Consider the following 14378-nt stretch of genomic DNA (forward strand, 5'->3'; position numbering starts at 1 on the left):
AAAAGTTATTTGTAATGGTGTGTTACCTAGGTGAGGAGACATTGAATATCTAATTGTACAAATGAGATGAAGCTAGTATAACTTCCCCGTTGAACTATGTGGATGGTTAATCCAGGGTTGTCTGGAAATATTGACCACTACTTTGAGAGATTATGAATGAATTTCTGATGTTTGAGGCTATAAATATAATTGTTTTTATACAAAAGGATAATTGGCATTTGTATGCATTTGCTTTTGGAAATGTATTTAAAGCATCTCAAATGTTCTTTTCAAGAGAAGACATGTTAGAGCAATTAAGTACTATATAATTAATATTTAGTAGAATAACAGCAACTAAAGCTAAGTAAATATGTAGTCAGTTTTATTGTTAGAGATGTTCCTATTTCAAAGACAGCTAATCTGAGCTCCCTTAGGAGCTAGTTATAGAGGTATATAAGTTATATAAGGTATAGTTATGTACCTTAGGACAGTTTAGAATCATTAACCTCTTAGAGAAGTGTGGCAATTGTGAATGTTCTAGAACTCAAACAAGAGCAGGTAGATCTGCTGTATACAGAATGTCCTTCAGAAATCTCTGCCATTCTTTCTGAACTCTTGGCTGTGTGTTTGTTTCAGGGTATCCAAGGGTTGTATCGAGGCTATAAAAGCACAGTTTTAAGAGAGGTAAGTCACTTACTTTCCAATATTGAAGTACGAAAGAATGATGTCCTTTGTTCAGTAAATTTATACTACTTAACAATTAGAAATATATTTGGAGAAACTTGGTTTAAAAAATCAAAAAGGGAAATTATCATCACTCTTCTGTTAAATTTTCTGAGTTTTTATATTTAAAAGAATGAGTAGAATGGGTTTGCCAGAAGAGCAATTTCAGTGGTCAGAATGACCCATGTTGTTACTGACTTGTTATTCTAGGGTGGCTAAATGTCTCTTATAGTTGAAGTATTTTTTGTTTGTTTGTTTTTTTGAAATGCAGTCTCGCTCTGTTGCCCAGGCTGGAGTGCAGTGGTGCCATCTCGGCTCACTGCAACCTCTGCCTCCCAGGTTCACGCCATTCTCCTGCATCAGCCTCCCGAGTAGCTGGGACCACGGGTGCCCACCAGCACGCCCAGCTAATTTTTTGTATTTTTAGTAGAGACGGGGTTTCACCGTGTTAGCCAGCATGGTCTCAATCTCCTGACCTCGTGATCCTCCCGCCTCGGCCTCCCAAAGTGCTGGGATTACAGGCGTGAGTCGCCGCGCCCGGCCTCTTATAGTTGAAGTATTAAGAAGTAACTTCGGGCCAGGCGTGGTAGCTCACGCCTGTAATCCCAACAGTTTGGGAGGCCGAGGCAGAAAGATCACCTGAGGTGAGTTCGAAACCAACCTGGCCAACATGACGAAACCCCGTCTCTACTAAAAATATAAAAATTAGCCAAGTGGTGGGCACCTGTAATCCCAGTTACTCGGGAGGCTGAGGCAGGAGAATTGCTTGAACTTGGGAGGTGGAGGTTGCAGTGAGCCATGATCGTGCCACTGGATTCCAGCCTGGGCAACAGGGCAACAAGAGCGACTCTGTCTCCAAAAAAAAAGAAATAACTACTAAGGGTAAGATATCAAGTTTATTACTGAATTTTGAGGAACTAATGAAAAATTGGTAATGAAATAAGCATTCTAAGACAGGGACCCCAACCCCAGGGCCGTGAATGTGTACTGGTCTGTGGCCTGGTACTAGTCTGTGGGCTGTTAGGAACGGAGCCACACAGCAGGAGGTGAGCAGCAGGTGAGTGAGCATTACCACCTGAGCTCTGCCTCCTGTCAGATCAGCAGCAGCATCAGATTCTCATAGGAACACAAACCCTATTATGAACTGCGCATGCGAGGGATTTAGGTTGTGTGCTCCTTATGAGAATCTAATGCATGGTGATCGGAGGTGGAACATCTTAGGTGGAACAGTTTCATCCTGAAACCACCCACCCCACCACTGGTCCATGGAAAAATTTTCTTCCACAAAACCTGTCCCTGGTGCCAAAAAGGTTGGGGACCGCTGGTTTAAGAGGTGGATGTCTCAGAAGTCTGTATCAGGCAGTGAGCCCTTGGCTTCTTGATAACAAAATATGAGCTGGGAAGTTCAGTCTGGACTGGAGTCCTGGCACTGCAGGTGATTCACAGAGCAGTGTACCCCAGGGGAAGCCACTTCACCTCTCTTTGCCTTCTAACTCTAAATTTCTGTGATTCAACACATGGGAAATTTTCTTTTGTTCTGTTTGGTTGAAAGAGCAAAAGTTTACCATCACTAAGTAGTTTCAGTATATTACTGCAAGAACATGGTATGGGCCAGGCATGGTGACTCAAGCCTGTAATCCCAGCATTTTGGTAGGTGGAGGTGGGTGGTTTGTTTGAGCCTAGGAGTTTAAGACCAGCCTGGGCAACATTGTGAGACCCTGTCTCTATAACATACGAAAACTAGCTGGGCATGGTGGTACCTGTAATCCCAGCTACTTGGGAGGCTGAGGTGGGAGGACTGCTTGAGCCTGGGAGGTCGAGGCTGCAGTGAGCTGTGATTGTGCCACTGCACTCCAGCCTGGGTGACAGAGAGACCCTGTCTCAAAAAAGAAAAAAAATAAAAACAAAAAGAAGCATGTTATAATCTTTGCTTCACATAGACTATCTTGAAAAAGTTAGTTTTTTCTAAGTTCAAAACTTCGTTTTCAGATAGGTGAGATATAAGAGAAGTCTGGTTTGGGACACAATTCTCTGTTAAAGAAAATATAAGTGAGAACCTGCATACATCTGCTCTGCATCTGCGTTTTCTATTTGGAGGTTCTGGTATACTGAAACATAATAGTAAAATATTGCCGTATTTGACCGAATACTGAAATTCATTGAAATCCCAAATTTTATTCTCAGGTAGTTTTTTGTTTTTAACTAGAGATAACAATCTTCTTTATGACATACCAACACTGTTACTGGTGACTTAAAGCTTTGGTTTTCATAGCAACCTAGTTGGTGTAGATCTTTGAAGAACTTCTTTTTAAGGCAAACTTAATGTTTCAAAATTAGTTAATTGTGTGGAGATGACTTGTGCCTTTCAGAAATAGCACCCATACTGTATATTCACTCTGTACTTAGTTTCTGACTCACTAAACATGTGTTCCTTACTCAGATTTCACCTGGGTGCAGGACAAAGAGAGGCAATAAGCCTTTTTTATTTTTCTGAGAGATGCTGAATAAATGAATATTTACATGCCGGAGAATACTGGTTTTACATACAAACAGATAAAACACATGGTCGCAACTGCTTTCTGTTCTTTAAAAAATTTGTTTTGACATATGTCATGCTAGTAATTTCTAGCCTGCAATCCTTGAAAGTAGTGTGACCTCACTGAGATGACTTTGTTTACTCAAAATGGCAGCGTTTTGTTGGAAATTTAATTGAGGTCTTCTGCATCATGCATATTTATAAAAGATCCTTCAGAGTTGATTTTAGTTGAGGTATTGCTTTTGTACAGATTCTGTGATAGAATGAGAGAAGAATTATTGCCGAATGAAACATAGCTTCTTCTCAAAATGAGAAAAATAAGAAGTGATACATCTGCTTTAAGCAGAATTTTATGCATTATAAATAGTTTAGATTCTTACTTTATTCTGGCACCAATATAAAATCTTTTTGCCAAGAGCGTGTTTGTTGTTTCAATAAGAAAATACATCAAAATCTTAGTGAGAATCACCTGGAAACGTATACATTTATTCTGTATGCAATTTTTTCTTTAAACTGGTTTTATCTCCCTAGCAGTTGCCCGTTAGAATGAGATTGAAGTTTGAGTCCATGCATTATAAGATAGATTCTGTGTTCTTTAGATTGTGTGAATGTTGTCACACTTTTTTTTTTTTTTACTGCATTTGATGTTTGTGGAGATTGCATGCTTATCCCTTACATTCTCTGAAATTATTTTAGTTACTGTGAATTTTAGATGGAGTCTAAGCAAGGTCAGCAGATTACACTACCTCATCCTTTTAGTGTTCATTTTTCTCATGATCTTTGCCAAATGAGATGTGGTCAAGCATGCTGGTGCAGTGATATTACTGCAGTAAGATAAAAGTGGGGAGCAAAATCATAGATGCTTTCATATCCAGGATGATTTGAGATGCTATTGGCCTGAAAATTTTATGGAGAGCAGCCTCATACTCTTGGACGTGAATTAGAAGGACTTTTTATAGAGGAAGAAAGCAGAGTAAAGCAGATTGTTTCAAAAGAAGTGGGAATTAGTTAAACTTAGCAGATGCCTTTTGTCCACAAATTTCACTCAGCCGTCCTTTCTGGAGTGCCTACTGGGTCTTGGGGCACTACAAGGAACATTTCTGCCCTGAAGGATTCACTTTCTGGCGGGGAAACAAACAGGGAAGTAGACACTTTACAGTGCAGTGTCATAAAGCACTGTAATGATAAGTATATACAAGATGCAGCTGGGGTTACAGACGAAGCAATGCTTGAGTGGTGCTCAGTTAGCATAAAACGATTCTTAATTGTTGAAGGAGTGGCAGTTAGAAGTAGTTAAGGTTATAGGCAGATAGAACAGCAAGAGCAAAGCCATAAGGGTGTGAAAGTACATGTGTGTAGCTTGCTTATTGAAGCAGAATTGGGGTTTTCATGACCATAGAAGAGAGTGCAAGCCAAGGGAGGGCCTTCAAGAGAGCACAAAGTGGGGTGTTTGCCTGGAGGAGAAGTTGAACCTCTTGCCCTCAGCTGTTTGCCAGGGACTGGAGTGGAGAGTTTGGGAAAAGCCCTTGAAAGAGCCTGACATGTGTCCCCTGGAGTCTGGAGGATAACTTGCTGGTATCTGACTCCCGTCTGCAGAAACCTGAAGGTGAGAAGCTGGTTGGAGCTGTCCCAATGGCAAGATGTAGCCATTTTAATAACAAATAACTTCTGGTTTCTTTTCGGTAGATGCTAGTAAAGAGATTTGAGATAGGTGAGGGTTATTCTCCCCACCCTAGTTTTGCTCTAAGCAGTCAACATGCCAAACAAGTAATTCAATCTGTTCAGTAAGTTCATTGAAGCCCCCAGTCTTTAGGTGCAAAAATCATCACTCTTAGTAGTTTATTCAAAAGTGGATATAGCAGCTTTTCAGACTTGTTTTTCCTTATCCATGTTAGGCAGTGGGGATTCCCCTAAATCCAGTGGCTGGAAACGGGAACCTTCAGGGATCAAGCGTCAAGGACTGCCCTCCAAAGTCTCCTTCCCAGTTCTGCTGTCTGCCTACTCAGTGCCTTTCCCCCAAACACTCATGTTATATAAGTCTCCTTAGTGTTTTTCCAGAGACACTCTATCCTAGATCTTCTGTATTTTTTGTTGCTGCTTTCTAACCTACTTTGTTTTGGAGATCATTTATATCACTTCATTAAGAGCACTGTCTTTTATAATGATTGCATAGTAGTCCATTGTATAAACAAACCATTGTTTATTTAACATTTCCCAGTTGGTGGACATTACAGACATGCTGCAGTGAGTGATACTGTTCCTGTGTTATTTTATACATGGTTGAATGTTTGCAGGTTACATACCAAAAGTAGAATTACTTCGTGAAAAGTATGGGCATTTGTAATTTTGGTAGATAATGCCAAATTGCTCTTTAGGGAAGTACCAATTGACACTTGCCAACAATGTAGGAGCCTTCTGTTTTCCCCTGCCTCACCTATGGACTAGCAGTCTTAAAGAAAAACATGATGTCATTGTAGTTCTAATTTTAATTACAAGTAAGACTAGACATAATAACATATATCTGAGAACAGTTTTATTTACTTTCCTGTGAACTGATGATTTGAAACTTCCCCCAAATTCTTGTGAGGATTAAATGAGGGCATCCAGGCCAAGTGCTTTCTGTAGTGCCTGTCACACAGTATGTGCTCAGGAAATGTTAACTAGGATGATTAGTACTCTGGTAACTGAAAGAGCTTTAACAGTGAAGGACACCTGATATGGTTTGGCTCTGTGTCCCCACCTAAATCTCATCTTGAATTGTAATCCCCACGTGGCAGGGGAGGGACCTGATGGGAGGTGATTGGATAGGTGGTTTCCCTCATGCTCTTGAGACTGAGAGAGTTCTCACAAGAGCTGATGGTTTTAAAAGTGTTTGCAGTTCCCCCTTTGTGCTCTCTCTCTCCTTCTGCCATGTAAGACGTGCCTTGCTTTCCCTTTGCCTTCTGCCATGATTGTAAGTTGCCTGAGGCTCCCCAGCCATGCAAACTGTGAGCCAAACCTCTTTCCTTTATAAATTACTCAGTCTCAGGTAGTATCTTTATAGCAGTGTGAGAATGGACTGATAAAACACCTAAGTGTGGAATGCAGCTCTGTCCCTTACCAGCCATCTGCTCCTGACAAGTTTACTTAATCTGAGTCCAGGTTTGCCCATTTGTGCTAGGAACTTTGCATAGACTCTTCTGGTTGATACCTTTATACCTTTACAGCAGTTCTAAAAGGCAGCTGTGATAGCAGTATAGCCTGCTAGGAGATTCGGAAATTAAACCTGCCTTTAGGTTGTTAGGTTCTTTAACAGGGCTGCAACCTTGATATGTCTGCATTCAGACATGTTGGTGACTAACAATTGCTGTGTTTGAATGAGAGGCCAGACAACTGTTACTGCTTGTAAAGCTCTTCAGCTATAATGAGAGTGTTGTATCCAAATGTCTTATTGAGAGGCATCTCTATAATAGTAAAAAAATTGCAATCTGCAATTGATTTTGTATTCACTGGCTACTTATGTAGGAAAAACAGCATATTGGTATAAAAAGTAAAGTGACCCTAATTGATGATTGAGCTGATCAAGATTCCTAATGGAAGTGTGTTGGGAAAATTCCACGATTGTTCATTTTTGGCTTATTCTTATGGAGATTGCACCACTTGGATGTTTTCCACTGAAAAATGTTACCTAAGCAACTATCGCCAGAACTTCTGTTGCATCTTTACTGTCCTTAAGGCTCTATGTACTATTCCCTGCTTATCATGATTGTAAAAGAGAAAAAAAATAGTCCTAGCTCATAAGGGAGAATTTTCCCCCTTCTTGTATCGGTGCTGTGTATCTGTCTCTGTGTATGTTTGTGTGAAATTGTTTTCTTTGATTTACCTTGTTCTCTTTCAGTTTCTCCTTATAGTTGGGTTATTCCTTATCTTTCCAGATAGCATGTAAGTCCTCTTGAAAACAGCCACTGGGTTTTTACCTCCTTGTAGGATGCACAGGCTCTAGCATAATACCTTCTACACAGTGAGCACTCAGTGAATACTTGTCATTTTTCACTGCTTTAAGTTTGACTTATTTTTGTTCAGATGCTGCCTGACGTCATGATCATTTCAGAAAGGTGAGGGAGCTCTAAGGGGGCTTGGAGTTATGTAGGGTAGTGAATCAGGCTTTTGATATACTACATTACTATGATCTTTGCATGAGACGGGTGATGAAATACCAAAGGGTGTATACTTTTCTAAGATTCTAGTCTTCTTAAACCTTGAAAAAGTAGTTTTTATAAGTCTGGTTTTATTGGAAAAGCAGTAAGTGCTATAATTATTCATTTACTTTCTTCATCTTAGCACTTCTACTGAAAAGGAAAAAAAATGATTCAAAATCTTTCCAAACTTCTAATGTGAAATTGTTTTTCAGTTAAAATCCAATGCAAACATATTGAACCCTATTTTAATCCTACATAATTCATTTTATTAACTATGACCAAATAGAACATCTGTTAAAATTCCATAATGCTGGCTTCATGGGAAAAGAAAAAAATCCCTGTTTGTTCTTGGAAGTTGTCCATTGTTTTATTATTCAGGCTTTCAGTAAATGTGTAATGAGACATTCTTTTTGATGGAAATATTAAACAAATGAAAATGAAATTTCCTCTTTTATCATAGAGGTTTATAAAATGAGTCACTTAATTGCATTTACATTATTATAACTTTACTGTAGAGATGTTCTATGAAGAATGAGTGCTGGTTCATTTGATTCATTCTTTAATTCAAGAACCTAAAAATATTACTCCTCAAACCTGGACTTCAGCCTTTAGTTTTTCATCATCTCTTAAATAAGCAAACATTTTTAGGAAGAACAATTGAGTAAAATTATCTTAATGTGGAAGTATTACTCTAGCCCTTCAGTGCATAGTTTCTCATGTTTCGTTTACATGAAACCAGCTGCTATTTACTTTTATCATTCCTTGGACAAATTTCATTTGTGCTGTGAAGTGACTTGAAAATGCTACATATTTCCATTGTTGCATGTTGGCCATGTTGTCCTGAAGGGGCACCAGTTCCTGTGTGTATGGTTTATGGGATGTAAATGTAATAATATGATGCTTCACTGTAAACACATTGGAAGCTATTGGATACAGGTGGAAATTATCTGTTAATTCTTTATTTAAACGTTGTGACCATAAACCATAGTGTTGAAGTAGCTCTTTGTTGTTGTTCCTTTGTGGTTTTCATCTCGTGTGAAATGTCATCTTTCTTCATCTTCGTGGGTCCATTTGGATTGCATTTAGGCTGCAAATAACAGAAAATTTGACTACAATGGTTTCACCAAAAAAGTTTTGTTTTTCCCTTTTGTAACAAGAAATCTGAAGATGATCATTCTAAGGCTGGTGTACTGGTTAGATGAGGGCAAGGAGAATCCAGTCTCTTTCATTTTGCCCAGCTAACTTTAATGCTCTGGCTAATTGACTCATGGTCACAAAATGGCTGTTATACTTTCAGGCATCATAGTTCTATTCCAGACATGAAGAAGGGGAAGGGCATGAGGCAGTACTAACTTTATCTGTCCTTTTGTTTATCTCGAAAACAAAAACTTTCCTGGGACAGATGGTATCTCAGGGCCTTTCTGAGTTGCGTGGGGATTGGGAAGTTGAGTATGTAGCTTTTCACTGTAGTAGATGAAGTCAGGCAAAGGGTGGGCTGGGGGCAGTGGGACTACCGCTACTGAGTCACCCCATAGGATCTGCCATATTCTGTCCCTTCAAACCCTTCCAGCTAAAGTTTCATCTCTTCAGAAAGAAGACCATTTCATACATCTCTAGCTTCAGCCCACATGTGGGCATCCAGCGTTGTTAAGATCCATGAGTAATTGTCTGTACCACTATTTTTTTTTTGGTCATTCTCCTCTGTAAATGGAAATGTCTGTTCGTTTTCTTTTTCTGCCACCTTTGTTCTTTTGGGCACTAGTGTAGAAACTCATCTTTAAAAATTATTTGGTGGTCTCACTGAAATTGAAGACATGAATTTACTTCTGATTTATTTACTTTTATATATAGTTTTGATTTTAAAGTTAAAATCTCAGAATACCTCTTATGTTGATATATTCATATGTAAACACCTAAAAAATGTGTGTCATTTTAGATGGAAAGAAACTGTTTACATTTACCAAGTACTTAGAATGTTCCAGTCACTGTGCTAAGTTGTTTACATACATTATTTCACATAATCCTCACAGTAGCCCAAAATGCGATCCCTACTTGACAGAAACTAAAGCTTGGTAAGTTTGTGGTTGGCCCAGGGTCTCATACCAGTAAGGGAGAGATCAGAGGACTCCAGAATCCGTGAACTTAACCTTTATGGTGAGCTGTGTATTTTACATTTTATAAACAGATAAATTTTTTCTGGGGAGGAAAATATATATTTAAAATGAGTAATCCATATTTATATCTGTAGTCTTTAAGCCTTTAGATAGGCGTTAGTGCCAGGAGTTTGGGGAAACTGGAAGTCTACATGATATTAAAAATAAATTAATTAGAGGAAATAAGCAAGTGTAAGGAATCTGTGTTGATGGAAGTGTTCATGAAGAACTGTGGCTTGTAAGTGCATATTATCACATGTTTGCGTGATTTTCCTTTATCTAGGTGTTAGTTTACATGCCCCTTCTCTGAGGGACCTCCTGTGATCACTCCAGCTAAAATAGACCTACCCCGTCCCTGATCACTCACCTGTTACCTTTGCATGCACTGATGATTGAAATTACCTTCATTTCTTGTTCAAAAATTAATTACTGCTGCAAACGGACAATTTGACTTCCTCTCTTCCTATTTGAATACCCTTTATTTGTTTCTCTTGCCTAATTGCCCTGGCCAGAACTTCCAACACTATGTTGAATAGGAGTGGTGAGAGAGGGCATCGCTGTCTTGTGCCAGTTTTCAAAGGGAGTGCTTCCAGTTTTTGCCCATTCAGTATGATATTGGCTGTGGGTTTGTCATAGATAGCTCTTATTATTTTGAGATACGTCCCATCAACACCTAATTTATTGAGAGTTTTTAGCATGAAGCGTTGTTGAATTTTGTCAAAGGCCTTTTCTGCATCTACTGAGATAACCATGTGGTTTTTGTCTTTGGTTCTGTTTATATGCTGGATTACATTTATTGATTTGCGTGTACTGGACCAGCCTTGCATCCCAGGGATGAAGCCCACTTGATCATGGTGGATAAGCTTTTTGATGTGCTGCTGGATTCGTTTTGCCAGTATTTTATTGAGGATTTTTGCATCAATGTTCATCAAGGATATTGGTCTAAAATTCTCTTTTTTGGTTGTGTCTCCGCCCGGCTTTGGTATCAGGATGATGCTGGCCTCATAAAATGAGTTAGGGAGGATTCCCTTTTTCTATTGATTGGAATAGTTTCAGAAGGAATGGTACCAGTTCCTCTTTGTACCTCTGGTAGTATTCGGCTGTGAATCCATCTGGTCCTGGACTCTTTTTGGTTGGTAAGCTATTGATTATTGCCACAATTTCAGATCCTGTTATTGGTCGACATGATTGTATATCTAGAAAACCCCATTGTCTCAGCCCAAAGTCTCCTTAAGCTGATAAGCAACTTCAGCAAAGTCTCAGGATACAAAATCAATGTACAAAAATCACAAGCATTCTTATACACCAACAACAGACAAACAGAGAGCCAAATCATGAGTGAACTCCCATTCACAGTTGCTTCAAAGAGAATAAAATACTTAGGAATCCAGCTTACAAGGGACGTGAAGGACCTCTTCAAGGAGAACTACAAACCACTGCTCAATGAAATAAAAGAGGATACAAACAAATGGAAGAACATTCCATGCTCATGGGTAGGAAGAATCAATATCGTGAAAATGGCCATACTGCCCAAGGTAATTTATAGATTCAATGCCATCCCCATCAAGCTACCAATGACTTTTTTCACAGAATTGGAAAAAACTACTTTAAAGTTCATATGGAACCAAAAAAGAGCCCGCATTGCCAAGTCAATCCTAAGCCAAAAGAACAAAGCTGGAGGCATCACACTACCTGACTTCAAACTATACTACGAGGCTTCAGTAACCAAAACAGCATGCTACTGGTACCAAAACAGAGATACAGATCAATGGAACAGAACAGAGCCCTCAGAAATAAGGCCGCATATCTACAACTATCTGATCTTTGACAAACCTGAGAAAAACAAGCAATGGGGAAAGGATTCCCTATTTAATAAATGGTGCTGGGAAAACTGGCTAGCCATATGTAGAAAGCTGAAACTGGATCCCTTCCTTACACCTTATAGAAAAATTAATTCAAGATGGGTTAAAGACTTAAACGTTAGACCTAAAACCATAAAAACCCTAGAAGAAAACCTAGGCAATACCATTCAGGACATAGGCATGGGCAAGGACTTCATGTCTAAAACACCAAAAGTAATGGCAACAAAAGCCAAAATTGACAAATGGGATCTAATTAAACTAAAGAGCTTCTGCACAGCAAAAGAAACTACCGTCAGAGTGAACAGGCAACCTACAAAATGGGAGAAAATTTTCGCAACCTACTCATCTGACAAAGGGCTAATATCCAGAATCTACAATGAACTCAAACAAATTTACAAGAAAAATACAAACAGCCCCATCAAAAAGTAGGCAAAGTATGTGAACAGACACTTCTCAAAAGAAGACATTTATGCAGCCAAAAGACACATGAAAAAATGCTCATCATCACTGGCCATCAGAGAAATGCAAATCAAAACCACAATGAGATACCATCTCACACCAGTCAGAATGGCAATCATTAAAAAGTCAGGAAACAACAGGTGCTGGAGAGGATGTGGAGAAATAGGAACACTTTTACACTGTTGGTGGGACTGTAAACTAGTTCAACCATTGTGGAAGTCAGTGTGGCGATTCCTCAGGGATCTAGAACTAGAAATACCATTTGACCCAGCCATCCCATTACTGGGTATATACCCAAAGGACTATAAATCATGCTGCTATAAAGACACATGCACACGTATGTTTATTGTGGCACTATTCACAATAGCAAAGACTTGGAACCAACCCAAATGTCCAACAATGATAGACTGGATTAAGAAAATGTGGCACATATACACCATGGAATACTATGCAGCCATAAAAAAGATGAGTTCATGTCCTTTGTAGAGACATGGATGAAATTGGAAATCATCATTCTCAGTAAACTGTCGCAAGGACAAAAAACCAAACACTGCATGTTCTCACTCATAGATGGGAATTAAACAGTGAGAACACATGGACACAGGAAGGGGAACATCACTCTCTGGGGACGTTGTGGGGTGGGGGGCAGGAGGAGGGATAGCATTAGGAGATATACCTAATGCTAAATGACGAGTTAATGGGTGCAGCACACCAGCATGGCACATGTATACATATGTAACTAACCTGCACATTGTGCACATGTACCCTAAAACTTAAAGTATAATAATAGTAAAAAAAAATTAATTACTGCTGTCTTCCCTTCACTAGAATGTATGCATCAGGAGGGCAGATGCCTCCCGTTTTGTTCCCTACTATTAATCTAACACCTAGAAGAGTGTGGCACATAGCACACTCAGAAAATATTTAACAAATCAATGACTTATTCACACTTGCTTCTCAAAAGCAGACCAGTTTTAAGTACTTAGGTATTTAAAATCTCCAGATATATTTAGCAAGAATTATGGAGTTCTCACTAAATTCCTAGGCAAGCTAATGGTTTTCTGCCAGATAAACTCTCTGTACTTCCATTGAGATTAATTTTCTTTTCTTATCATATTTACTGCTGTCTACAAATAGCTCTTATTTTAATTTTTTTTTCTAGTTACAGTTACTCCTGTAACTATTTCATATATTCAAAACAGTTTTTGAAGTGACACATGAAAATAATAAAACTTATGAAGAAGATCCTTCATTAGGTGTGTGCAAATTATCTCCAGTGAATATCTCCAGTGTGGGTCAAGAATTACCCTTGATGTTCCCATTACTGTATACTGTCTTATTGTCTGAATAAACACCATGTTATATGGAGTATTAAGAAACTATATATGTTAGAAAACTAAATTTGAAGTTCAAATCTAGTTTTTTAGATGTGTAATTAAAAAATAGCGATTGGAATCATTCAAAGGAAATTAAAATGTTTATCTGTGGGTTCGACTACCTGGCTACAGATTACTTTGGGATCACATAATGAAAATAGTTAAAATTTGAATACTAATTATGATTGTTAACTTCACATATATTTTTCTAATCCTTAAACTGTAAGACATTAGCCTGTTTGTACAGATCATAAGCAGAGGCTTAGAAAAATTAAGTAATACAACGAGGAGGTGGCAGGACTGGAATTGGAGGTCAAGTTTGTATAATTCCAAAGCCTGTGATTCTTATTACACTTTGCCTCCTGTTTGTGTCTTGCAGATAAATTCACTGATAGAATTTTTCAGTAAATCCTAAGAAAATAATGTGATGGGGGATCTACAAGACTTGAACCAAATCTTGACCTGAGTGAGAGTGGAGCACAATTTCTGAGTGTTAGAGGATTCTAAAGGATAGAAATGGAACCGTTTATATGGGCAGAACACAATGAGATGCTTCTAAAATAGCCATTAATATTGATTTCAGCATCCTTTTTCGTCTGGCCTTTGTGAGGGGTGCTTAAAAATGTTTTGACTGATTGTAGTCTTCTGTCCTTTTTTGTTCCCTGAGCTGCATCGTATGTTCTGAGAAACAGTAGAGTAGGTGGGAAAAGGTTGATAATCTTTGGCCTTGAAGTGGTTTTGGTATACATAGCCAAGTAACTAGCAGATAATTTATTGACTAGTGGAGAAGCAGAAATTTTTGTGAGGATTTTTTTTTTTCCCCTTTTTGAATATACTCTGCTTTTTGTTATTCAACCTGTCAGTGCAAAACTGACATTATAGAAGAACACACTAGAGGGCGCACAATGCCTGTATTTTAAATGTTGGTGGCAAAAACATCAGCATGAACTTGGAAGCTGCTTCCTGGCACTGTTTGGAAAAAAAGAAAAGTTCAAATTAGAAAATGTAAATTTAAGCATAATAGTGTTTTCCGATCAAGATACCTGAATGGATAAATTTGTGTTATCTTTTGATACATATGTACATGGAGTTGTATTTATTTGGGTTCTAAT

At 38.6% G+C, this 14378-nt stretch overlaps 1 protein-coding gene across 9 annotated transcripts in view; it reads left to right on the forward strand.

The window, feature by feature from the left end:
- Positions 1 to 14378, forward strand: part of SLC25A26 (solute carrier family 25 member 26) — a 189934-nt gene that overhangs the window by 72228 nt on the left and 103328 nt on the right. For all 9 annotated transcript variants that reach the window (XR_010155635.1, XR_010155636.1, XR_010155637.1 and 6 more), the window contains one exon: positions 616 to 663. Coding sequence is in view for 6 of the 9 variants with exons in the window: in XM_054680770.1 (XP_054536745.1) it covers positions 616 to 663 (48 nt within the window). In the remaining 3 variants the exon portion in view is untranslated. The remainder of the gene's footprint in view (positions 1 to 615; positions 664 to 14378) is intronic.

This window comes from Pan troglodytes, chromosome 2 (assembly GCF_028858775.2).
Source record: "Pan troglodytes isolate AG18354 chromosome 2, NHGRI_mPanTro3-v2.0_pri, whole genome shotgun sequence".
Taxonomy (NCBI): domain Eukaryota; kingdom Metazoa; phylum Chordata; class Mammalia; order Primates; family Hominidae; genus Pan; species Pan troglodytes.